This window comes from Oncorhynchus kisutch, linkage group LG19 (assembly GCF_002021735.2).
Source record: "Oncorhynchus kisutch isolate 150728-3 linkage group LG19, Okis_V2, whole genome shotgun sequence".
In the NCBI taxonomy this organism is placed as follows: domain Eukaryota; kingdom Metazoa; phylum Chordata; class Actinopteri; order Salmoniformes; family Salmonidae; genus Oncorhynchus; species Oncorhynchus kisutch.
In genome coordinates this window covers 44,922,068-44,934,188 of record NC_034192.2, presented here as the reverse complement: position 1 = coordinate 44,934,188, position 12,121 = coordinate 44,922,068, and the positions used below count along the sequence as shown (strand labels likewise).

Here is a 12,121-nt window from a genome sequence, read left to right as displayed (position 1 = left end):
TTTATGTGGTGTTGTGGTGTCTCTGTTTATGTAGTGTTGTGGTGTCTCTTTTTATGTAGTATTGTGGTGTCTCTCTTTATGTGGTGTTGTGGTGTCTCTCTTTATGTAGTGTTGTGGTGTCTCTCTTTATGTGGTGTTGTGGTGTCTCTCTTTATGTGGTGGTGGGGTGTCTCTGTTTATGTAGTGTTGTGGTGTCTCTCTTTATGTAGTGTTGTGGTGTCTCTCTTTATGTGGTGTTGTGGTGTCTCTCTTTATGTAGTGTTGTGGTGTCTCTCTTTATGTAGTGTTGTGGTGTCTCTCTTTATGTAGTGTTGTGGTGTCTCTCTTTATGTAGTGTTGTGGTGTCTCTCTTTATGTAGTATTGTGGTGTCTCTCTTTATGTGGTGGTGGGGTGTCTCTGTTTATGTAGTGTTGTGGTGTCTCTCTTTATGTAGTGTTGTGGTGTCTCTCTTTATGTAGTGTTGTGGTGTCTCTCTTTATGTAGTGTTGTGGTGTCTCTCTTTATGTGGTGTTGTGGTGTCTCTCTTTATGTGGTGGTGGGGTGTCTCTGTTTATGTAGTGTTGTGGTGTCTCTCTTTATGTAGTGTTGTGGTGTCTCTCTTTATGTAGTGTTGTGGTGTCTCTCTTTATGTAGTGTTGTGGTGTCTCTGTTTATGTAGTGTTGTGGTGTCTCTCTTTATGTAGTATTGTGGTGTCTCTCTTTATGTGGTGGTGGGGTGTCTCTGTTTATGTGGTGGTGGGGTGTCTCTGTTTATGTAGTGTTGTGGTGTCTCTCTTTATGTGGTGTTGTGGTGTCTCTGTTTATGTAGTGTTGTGGTGTCTCTCTTTATGTAGTGTTGTGGTGTCTCTGTTTATGTAGTGTTGTGGTGTCTCTCTTTATGTAGTGTTGTGGTGTCTCTCTTTATGTAGTGTTGTGGTGTCTCTCTTTATGTGGTGTTGTGGTGTCTCTCTTTATGTAGTGTTGTGGTGTCTCTCTTTATGTGGTGTTGTGATGTCTCTCTTTATGTGGTGTTGTGGTGTCTCTCTTTATGTAGTGTTGTGGTGTCTCTGTTTATGTAGTGTTGTGGTGTCTCTCTTTATGTAGTGTTGTGGTGTCTCTGTTTATGTAGTGTTGTGGTGTCTCTCTTTATGTAGTGTTGTGGTGTCTCTCTATGTGGTGTTGTGGTGTCTCTCTTTATGTAGTGTTGTGGTGTCTCTCTTTATGTGGTGTTGTGATGTCTCTCTTTATGTGGTGTTGTGGTGTCTCTCTTTATGTGGTGTTGTGGTGTCTCTCTTTATGTAGTGTTGTGGTGTCTCTGTTTATGTGGTGTTGTGGTGTCTCTGTTTATGTAGTGTTGTGGTGTCTCTTTTTATGTAGTATTGTGGTGTCTCTCTTTATGTGGTGTTGTGGTGTCTCTCTTTATGTAGTGTTGTGGTGTCTCTCTTTATGTGGTGTTGTGGTGTCTCTCTTTATGTGGTGGTGGGGTGTCTCTGTTTATGTAGTGTTGTGGTGTCTCTCTTTATGTAGTGTTGTGGTGTCTCTCTTTATGTGGTGTTGTGGTGTCTCTCTTTATGTAGTGTTGTGGTGTCTCTCTTTATGTAGTGTTGTGGTGTCTCTCTTTATGTAGTGTTGTGGTGTCTCTCTTTATGTAGTGTTGTGGTGTCTCTCTTTATGTAGTATTGTGGTGTCTCTCTTTATGTGGTGGTGGGGTGTCTCTGTTTATGTAGTGTTGTGGTGTCTCTCTTTATGTAGTGTTGTGGTGTCTCTCTTTATGTAGTGTTGTGGTGTCTCTCTTTATGTAGTGTTGTGGTGTCTCTCTTTATGTGGTGTTGTGGTGTCTCTCTTTATGTGGTGGTGGGGTGTCTCTGTTTATGTAGTGTTGTGGTGTCTCTCTTTATGTAGTGTTGTGGTGTCTCTCTTTATGTAGTGTTGTGGTGTCTCTCTTTATGTAGTGTTGTGGTGTCTCTGTTTATGTAGTGTTGTGGTGTCTCTCTTTATGTAGTATTGTGGTGTCTCTCTTTATGTGGTGGTGGGGTGTCTCTGTTTATGTGGTGGTGGGGTGTCTCTGTTTATGTAGTGTTGTGGTGTCTCTCTTTATGTGGTGTTGTGGTGTCTCTGTTTATGTAGTGTTGTGGTGTCTCTCTTTATGTAGTGTTGTGGTGTCTCTGTTTATGTAGTGTTGTGGTGTCTCTCTTTATGTAGTGTTGTGGTGTCTCTCTTTATGTAGTGTTGTGGTGTCTCTCTTTATGTGGTGTTGTGGTGTCTCTCTTTATGTAGTGTTGTGGTGTCTCTCTTTATGTGGTGTTGTGATGTCTCTCTTTATGTGGTGTTGTGGTGTCTCTCTTTATGTAGTGTTGTGGTGTCTCTGTTTATGTAGTGTTGTGGTGTCTCTCTTTATGTAGTGTTGTGGTGTCTCTGTTTATGTAGTGTTGTGGTGTCTCTCTTTATGTAGTGTTGTGGTGTCTCTCTATGTGGTGTTGTGGTGTCTCTCTTTATGTAGTGTTGTGGTGTCTCTCTTTATGTGGTGTTGTGATGTCTCTCTTTATGTGGTGTTGTGATGTCTCTCTTTATGTAGTGTTGTAGTGTGTCTCTTTATGTAGTGTTGTGGTGTCTCTCTTTATGTAGTGTTGTGGTGTCTCTCTTTATGTAGTGTTGTGGTGTCTCTCTGTATGTAGTGTTGTGGTGTCTCTGTTTATGTAGTGTTGTGGTGTCTCTCTTTATGTAGTGTTGTGGTGTCTCTCTTTATGTGGTGTTGTGGTGTCTCTCTTTATGTAGTGTTGTGGTGTCTCTCTTTATGTAGTGTTGTGGTGTCTCTGTTTATGTGGTGTTGTGGTGTCTCTCTTTATGTAGTGTTGTGGTGTCTCTGTTTATGTGGTGTTGTGGTGTCTCTCTTTATGTAGTGTTGTGGTGTCTCTCTTTATGTAGTGTTGTGGTGTCTCTGTTTATTTGGTGTTGTGGTGTCTCTCTTTATGTAGTGTTGTGGTGTCTCTCTTTATGTAGTGTTGTGGTGTCTCTCTTTATGTAGTGTTGTGGTGTCTCTCTTTATGTAGTGTTGTGGTGTCTCTCTTTATGTAGTGTGGTGGTGTCTCTCTTTATGTAGTGTGGTGGTGTCTCTGTTTATATAGTGTTGTGGTGTCTCTCTTTATGTAGTGTTGTGGTGTCTCTCTTTATGTAGTGTGGTGGTGTCTCTCTTTATGTAGTGTTGTGGTGTCTCATGTTGCTACCATGCTGTGTTATCATGTGTTGCTGCCATGTTGTGTTGCTTTCTTAGGTCTCTCTTTATGTAGTGTTGTGGTGTCTCTCTTATCATGTGTGTTTTGTCCACATTTTTTTTTATTTATCCCAGCCCCCAGCCCCCCCCACACTAGGGCTTTTGCCTCTTGGTAGGTCGTCATTGTAAATAAGAATGTGTTCTTAATTGACATTGTTGTGTGTGACATTACGTATTACGTCCAGCTGTATTTATCGATAGAAGTTAAATGAAAATGCACCGTAGCAGGCAACTGTCTAATTTATTTTCTATGCAAACTTTCTAAATGTAGACCATTTATACGCTCAGGTCAAGACTATAGAATGGTTCACTGCACCCTTTGTCATTCCTCTTTTTCAATTGGCAGCGGGGGAAGAACGGCAGTGGTAGAACATCAACAGACCAAAAAGCATAAAGCCTCTCTGATTGGCCGTGTTGGTATGCCCTCTGTCACCACATTCTTCAAGAAGGTAGAGCCTTCCCAAGAAGAATATGATTTAGCTGTGCAGGAGGGTGTCTTTGCATACCACACTATGCGACACAATCATAGTTACAGATCTATGGACTGCAAAGCACAACTCGCACGGAAGCTTTATGAGCCAAAGTTTACATGTGCTAGGACAAAATGTGAAGCCATAGTGAGTAACGTGTTAGCACCATGGGCAACTACATTGGTAACACAGGGCCTAGACCAGGTTGAATTTGTGTCCCTGTCCATTGATGCGTCCAATCATGGGCATGTAAAGCTGCTGCCAATAGTAGTCAGATATTGTAAGATATATGATGGCAGCACATCTGTGGAAACAAAACTGCCTGATTTTGTTGAATTGAAAGGAGAAAACAGCGGAGGAAATTGCAGCTGAGGTCCTGGTGGTCATCCAAAAATGTAACCTGGAAAACAAAGTCGTGGCATTCTCTGCCGACAACACAACCAAAATGCTCTGCAGCGGGAGGTGATTGGCTTAGGTCGTCCTGCCCACATCATTCATAACACGGCCAGAACAGCTTCGGATATGATTCCCCTTGATGTTGAGTACCTGCTCACAAAGATATTTGTATATTTTCATATTTTCACCGTCAGAGAAAAAGACTGAAGAGCTTTTGCGATTTTGTTGGCCAGGAGTACAATAACATTTTAGGACACAGCAATGTTCGCTGGCTGTCCATGCTCCCTGCTCTAGAAAGAGTGCTGAAAATGTATGTGCCATTGAAATCCTTTTTTATTTCTGAAGACAAATGCTCTGTTGTCCTGTGAACAATGTTCGAAGATCCACTGACTGAACTTTGGCTGGCCTTTGTCCATGGAAACTTGACCGTTTTCAGTGACACGATCAAGATGCTTGAAGGCCAGGGCCACTGTGCTGTGGAGTCCTCTGCAATCCTGAGAAACGTTGAGGCAAAATTGACTGCAAGACCTGATGACAACTTAATTCCAGTTTTGGTCAGAGGACTTCTGAGAGCTAGAGGATAATGGAGCCATGTCTAAAGAGAGCGTTCTCAAAGCATCCCAATCATTCTTCACTATGGCTGTGAACTACTTGCAAGCATGGGGAAAGCACACAGATAATCTAAAATATTTACATGGTCTCCTTTTAAAAAGGCAACCTCAGCGTGAAGAGATCCAGAAGGCAGCAGTCACACTGCAGGAAAAATGCCCCAATGTGACCATCAATGAGGATGCATTGTGTGACGAGTTTACTGGCCTGCAAGAGTTCCTAAAGGGGGGATCGCTTGAAGAATGCAAAGCATCTGAGACACCGCTCAGTCAGAGATGGAGCACGGTGGTTACTGGCCTGCAAGAGTTCCAAAAGGGGGGATCGCTTGAAGAATGGAAAACATCTGAGACACCGCTCAGTCAGAGATGGAGCACGGTGGTTACTGGCCTGCAAGAGTTCCAAAAGGGGGGATCGCTTGAAGAATGGAAAACATCTGAGACACCGCTCAGTCAGAGATGGAGCACGGTGGTTACTGGCCAGCAAGAGTTCCTAAAGGGGGGATCGCTTGAAGAATGGAAAACATCTGAGACACCACTCAGTCAGAGATGGAGCACGGTGGTTAACGACTACAAAGAGAATGACATCCCACACACTAACCGGGCTAGATTAGCATCTGTTGTCATGTGCTTACCTGGAAGTAATGCACCGGTCGAGAGTGTTCTCCCAAATGAATAATATGGACAGCAGCAAGAAATATGTTCACTGTTCCTACCATCAAGGCCATGCTTATTGTGAAGACAAAATTCAACCTCCCCTGCTAGGAGTTCATGGAGAAGCTGGCCAAAGACAGAGCAATCCTGAAGAAGATACACTCTTCTGAGAAATATACAGATTAGGTTGGTATCAGTATACAATGTAGGCACCAACCTCATCGTCTTATTTCTTTATTATGTTGTTAAGTATTTCACATATACTATTGTCTGTTTTCTCAATTTTGCTAATGTTCTCTTCTGCTCTTATTCTACCCAGACTACCAGGACCACTGAATGGCTGTTCAGATGGGACAGTTCTGTCTTGTCTGTAGTGTTTCTGTAATATAGTTGTTTTCTCTATCACAATGTGCCTGTTAGACTAAATACATGAAACCGGAATTGTCTCCCTTTTTTATTTCATAGATAATAACACTGGATATTTTAATGATATATTGACTGCCGAGCTGGAAATGTCCCCGGTTTTAATTTCAGAAATCTGGTCACCTTACATTAGTGGCTAAGACGATTTAGCTTAACTTGCTAAGAAAATACAAACTAGCTGTTTGCAGATGTAAGAAACACAAACTAATAGTGTAATTATAGAACACTTGTGGAATTATATTAAGATCAAAGTGGAAACAACATCGTTGTCATCAACATTACTGCATGTGCTGCATTGACCATGCAGACTGAACGAAAGTGTCTTGTGGTCAAGCAACAACAAATGCGCTCCTTGAGTGACATGGGGTGGAACTAAGTCTGTGTGGAAAGCATAGTGGAGAGAGAGAGCGGAGAGGGATGACTCAAGTAGCGGAGTAAACTATAAAAATGGACGTTACACACTGCGTTTCACATTTAACAAACCAAACATTAAAATACCGTTATAGAAGGTAAAGTAAAAACCCAAAACGGTCTGTGCATAAATACCAGTATATAGTCAAATACGGTATACCGCCCAGCCCTACTATTGACCAGTGAGAAACAACCAAAGTGGGTCAAAGACAGAATGAATTAGGTTTACATTCACAGTGGAAACGCAATAAATAAATTGCGGCGGAGAATGGCTCCCATTTTGCCTTGAGGAGAAAAGGGAGGTTTCACGCATGACACACTCACCAATGCAGAGGATGTTGAAGCAAAAGCCGTGGTTGACAGACTTGTTGACCAGCTGGTCAGGCATGCTGTCGAAACCGACATGGCCGGCGAGAGGGACGGCACGTGCACCTTCTCCCTAAAGACAAGAGAATGATTTTGAGATTAGGAACACTGAGTAAAGATGTGTAATTAATCATTAACCACCAGGTATAATCACAGATACATATGAAACAGGGGTGGTACGGATTAGGCTATCGTAATTTAGGTTAACATAAGGCTGATCATAATAACATTATTATTTCACCTCAGTTTACACATTTCATGTAGAACATGACTATACAGCAATATGACATGTCAAACATTCCCTCCCACAACTACTGCTGGTGTAAATTCTAAATTCAAACTGTTGAAGTATTAACCACAGCTACAATCTATGGTTTAAGCTACAATTTCGTTATTTTTGCCAGACTAGTTTCACACATTCCATGGTATTCTAGCAAGATAATGCATGTCAGCTCAATTCTCAGGTTTAGAAACTCCCTCTGCAACTGGACTTCCTGACGGGCTGCCCCCAAGTTGTAAGAGTAGGCAAAAACACATCTGCCACGCTGATCCTTAACACTGGCGCCCCTCAGGGGTGTGTGCTTAGTACCCTCCTGTACTCCCTGTTCACCCACGAATGAATGGCCAAACACGACTCCAACACCATCATTAAGTTTGCTGACCGACAACAATGAGACGGCCTATAGGGAGGAGGTCAGAGGGTAGTGCGTACGGCCCAGTACATTACTGGAGCCAAAATTCCTGCCATCCAGGACCTATATAATAGACGGTGTCAGAGGAAAGCCCATAAAATGTCAGTCACTCAAGTTACCCCCGCACACTCACTCGATACCGGTACACCCTGTATATAGCCTTGTTATTCTTATTGTGTCAATTTTTTACTTTAGTCTATTTGGTAAATATTTTCTTAACTCTTCTTGAACTGCACTGTTGGTTAAGAGCTTGTAACTAAGCATTTCACGGTAAGGTCTACACTTGTTTATTTCGGCGCATGTGACAAATAAAGTTTGATTTGATCTGTGCTCTAGTTGTAATACACTTCCTGTTTCCTGTATGCTGACATATTTACACAGCCTACTGTTGAAATCACAATGTCCATATATGGCAGGTAAAACATCACATTTTGAGGGGTACTGTAGAACAAGGGCATTGTTATGTGAGAGTAATACATGTATTATATCAGATGACCCAACTTGATACAGGAGGACATAGATCCTACGAATCCAATAGGAAATGTTGTAGGCCTTACCCCAAATCCATAAGGGCCTAATATGGATGTGTGTGTGTGTGTGTCTGTGAGAGAGAGAGTAGAAAGCTAGCATCATCAGACATCCTGTTTCGAGAACTGCACAGGGTGGTGGTGTCGGTAGTAAAACAAGGAATTTAGATGACATGGAAATGACATGTGTGCCATCAATAGTGAATCAACTGAAACACTGCAACGCCACCACTAAAATGACTAAATGTAACAAAAATGTGCTTTTAAAATATTTTGAGGCAGACAGCAAAATCCGCTCAGCTAAAAGGGGAGGTTGAAAATGGTTACACTGACTTGGGTAAACAGTTGTCAATTATTTGGATAGTTCGAATTGGTTATAAAAGCTGAAAGGCTATTGGTTAAACAGACAGTATTTCTTGGTTAAACAGACAGTATTTCTTGACTCAACACACTCCTCAGCTGGCCTACATGTGCAGCATTCCCAAACCCAAGGCCTACTTGGGGTCACAATGACATAACGCGTGTTGTTGACTTCCATTTTTTGAGACATTTGGGTTGAATTAATTGCACAAAAAAGCGTTGATGTAGGTGAACATAACCGGAAAACCTATTTAGTTTAGCCTACCAATCCTTCACCCAGTGATTTTTCAAGCTGACACATTCTGAAATTAAGTAAATCCCTTTTGATTAATCCACATTATTAGCCTCGTTATTATTTAGTTGTATATCAATAATATTAATCATCCCCAAGCGGTTAACCTATACGATTCGTTATGCACACCAGACAACGCCCAGCGAAGTAACGGGACTGAGGACCAGAAACAATGTGATAGTCTACTAACATAATCGAACTCACGAGAGAGGGCGGATATGCATGCAAATTGCAATGTCCAGAAATAAATACAGTCATAATATCAAATCAATAATACCATATCAATGTTATGTATAAATAGTTTTAACTGCGAAATGGAGAAAGGATGAGGATACTGGATCGCAACGATAATCAAGTAAGGGAACGCACGCGGGCAATAGCCTAAATCAGACAATTGAATGTTCGCGATAATTTTTTTCCCCATAAACCATGCGGTTTCGTAATGAGCGATATTTATCTAGATACCTAGTATCAATGCGATATTAACGTTGTAATAAAGAGGTCATTTGATTTGGAGCTAGCTTGTAAAAACAGTACAACAACCATGGGGAGATGGGCTTTCCACCTACATGTATCTATGCTGTTTGAGTTAAATTCACCCATTACTCAAATGTATTAATTTTAGCAAGTTACATCGGTGCCCTAGCCAAAAGAGCAGGAAAAGCATCCTTAATTATAGTACTCACCGCTTGCCTAGCTATTTCAGTGGCCGCCATCGTTATTGTTTGGGATGAAGACCCTTATGCAGGAAGCTGCATACAACAAGAGTTGGCTTCATACACGAGAGAATGTACCACTTGTCCGCAGATATTTATATAAACAAAATAAAATATCCAAAATGGTAAGAGCATTTAATTAAAATATAAACTTTTCAAAACGGGTGGTAGCATATCATCATACACCATGTTAAGCTGATAAAATAACGTTTGCATAACCAATTAATCACATACATAACATACACCTTAATTATATGGTATACCCCTATTTTTATTGGAACCTTCTGAGTAGGCTGGACCGGCTGGACCAGTAAGATGCCATGAAATGCTCATCTTTTTGCTGAAATGGTAAAATACGTGTGCCATTTTTATCAAAGCCAATAGCCTTTCCATCAAATTATAAGCTTTATAATAGGAAGAGTGCGATTTATCAAGAGGGAAACAAAATAAAAGAGATGGAATTTTATATCAGGGCAAAATATTTGACATAAGTGATAACATCAAGCTGTTTTAAAAAGTGAACAATTGATTTATGATATTACAGAGCAAGTTGATTATCAGAACTAAAAAACACATTAAACACACTGTCTGCAGTAGAGGTGAATGACAATCACTAGTGTCATGGAAGTGTCATTGTTACAATGCAAGTTTGGTAGTTAACTGTTATCCTTGCTATTCGGGGTCCTTGGGACGTTCCAACTCCGACTTTACCCCGTTGACGTGGTGAAGGTACGGTTAAGTGAGGGTTATGGTTATTAGGGTATGGATGTCCCAAGGGTTCCCGTATAGCACTAACCGTGCGACTGGCTCCCCCGTGCGCACGTAAACCAATGCAATGGGATGAAAAGGAAGCCGCGAAGACGTTTCTGCTTGTACAAATCAAAACAAACGGACAAGCCCATGATACCGGACAGGAATACGATAAAATGCACTCATATGACCACTAGCCACCAAGCGGCAAGTCCTTGACACGGTATAATTTAGCACATTATAAGCAAGGTAACTAACTGGCGCTTAAGTTTTGAATAACAAAAGTATGCATGACTGTAGCTAACTAGCTCAAGCCAACGTTAGCATGCCACCAACTAGAATAGTTTCTCACGATGCAATGTAGCAAATCGATGCAATGTAGTTAAATCGTGAAGTTAAGAAATTGCTAGCCACCAACCAAACCAAAGGTTTTCTGAACATACTTGGACCCTGTCTTCACAAATGTTACTCTCGGGGTTTGTTTTCTGGGTTGTCACAAAACTCAACTACCCTGGTAGTTGATAATACTGTAACGACCCTGGGTTTATAAGCGCGGAAATCGACTCTGCCGCACGAGCATGCTTTTGCGGCACAGTCGATAGCGCGCCGGACCTCGGGCTCGAAGGTCGAGGGTACGTGTTTCATTACACTGGTGTCAGAAGTGGTCGGACCTTGCATCCACGACAGTGCGTGTGCTTGTCCGGTGAGCGCGTAAGACGTAGAACCGCAAGCTAGCGCGAGGACGCGCTCTTTGAAAAGGAGGGGGTAGTGTAACGACCCTGGAAATCGTGTCTGCGGCACGAGCATGCTTTTACTGCACAGTCAATAGCGCGCCGGACCTCGGGCTCGAGGGTTCGAGACCTGCTCCCTGTTGTTTCATTACAATACATAGCCTAGGTAATTATCTGAGATAGCTAGGTAACAATATTTACTAATTAGCTACTACTTTACCCAAACAGGAAATGGCTTCAATAATCTTCGCAGAGAGATAAAATGCCACCCTCCATACACCTGTGCTAAAGACGCGCCAGCGGTTGATATCTGCTCCAGGTAGTCTGCCCTATACCTACTCACAATTGTCAATCATTGACCTGTTTGTCTAGCTTACTAGAGTTCTCTGTGATGCTTCATAACCTACATTGGTTGAGTTAATTCCATTGAGAACTCGCATGCACTACCATCCTCTTGAAGACTCCGCTGACAGGAAAAAAGTTGCATGTTCCTTTAGTCTGGTCGTAAGGCTGTGGGGGTAGTGAACAAGATCACCTCAACTCCAACTGTAAATGGACAAAATAAACTCCTTGAGACACAGGTCAGAAACTCAATTTCACAAATCATGTTAGCCAGGTGATGTGCTTATATCTGTGTAGTGATCATAATGTTCTCATTATGAGTCATCTTGTGCTGGCAGGACTGGTATATCTTCCACAAATGCCATGTTTGCCTGAAGAGGACTTTGAAGTGCTCGAGACATACACACGTGTGTCTCCATTGAAGAACCTGCATAGGATTTGGGGTTAAATTCCATTGTGAGATTGTCAGTATATTGCCAGTCATATTTCAATTTCTCTCCTTTTTTTCTGACAATTGCACTACGGAATTGGATGCCTTCCTTGGAACTATCAACGAGCTGACCATTGACCTGCCCCCAGAGATGAATGTATGAGTCTATAGCTTTGTACAGTTGAAAACTTAATCTGTATTAAAAAAATGTATGAATAAAGTTTTAGCCTGAATAGTTTTCTAGTGAGTTTAATTTTATTTTTGTCACATTGGCTGCCAGAAATCTAGGACACTTGCAATATGATCATGCTGAATGGATCCCTTGGTAGTCTCACAAGTCAGTGTTGCCTATACCTAATCAAGGCTAATCCTTTAGGATATGTGTGAGCAGTGCTGTCAGTGATTCCTTGCCTGGTCCAAGACCTGTCTGTGCTGCTGTCTTGTCAACTCCTATGGTAATTGTAATGCCCCAATGGCCATAGGAGTTGGCATGACTGCAGAAACAGATCTGGGGAAGAGACTGAGCATGAAAATACAAGCTAGATAATGTAATTGCATGTACTCTCTACCTGCATGTAGGCTACATGGTATAGTCCACACCTAACAGTAACTCCTTATCTCTGTGTATTAATAAGTGATGAATTGGGAGTGAGTCAACATGGTGACTGGCTGTATTTTTTTTCTAAGTTTTACTTCCCTCCCTTT

At 41.8% G+C, this 12,121-nt stretch overlaps 1 protein-coding gene and 1 long non-coding RNA gene across 7 annotated transcripts in view; one reads left to right on the top strand and one right to left on the bottom strand.

Annotated features, from left to right (window-relative positions):
• Nucleotides 1–9,238, bottom strand: part of LOC109864886 (septin-6) — a 45,642-nt gene extending 36,404 nt beyond the window's left edge. For all 6 annotated transcript variants that reach the window (XM_031797562.1, XM_031797560.1, XM_020452924.2 and 3 more), the window contains exons 1-2: nt 9,134–9,238; nt 6,535–6,649 (exon numbers count right to left, since the gene is read on the bottom strand). In XM_031797562.1, coding sequence (XP_031653422.1) covers nt 6,535–6,649; nt 9,134–9,163 — 145 coding nt within the window. In that variant the 5' untranslated portion in view covers nt 9,164–9,238. The remainder of the gene's footprint in view (nt 1–6,534; nt 6,650–9,133) is intronic.
• A 1,294-nt stretch (nt 9,239–10,532) lies between these two features.
• LOC116355037 (uncharacterized) lies at nt 10,533–11,659 on the top strand. The gene is made up of 2 exons (XR_004204267.1): nt 10,533–11,225; nt 11,325–11,659. It is a non-coding gene; the product is annotated as an uncharacterized LOC116355037 (long non-coding RNA).
• The last annotated feature ends 462 nt before the right edge of the window (nt 11,660–12,121 follow it).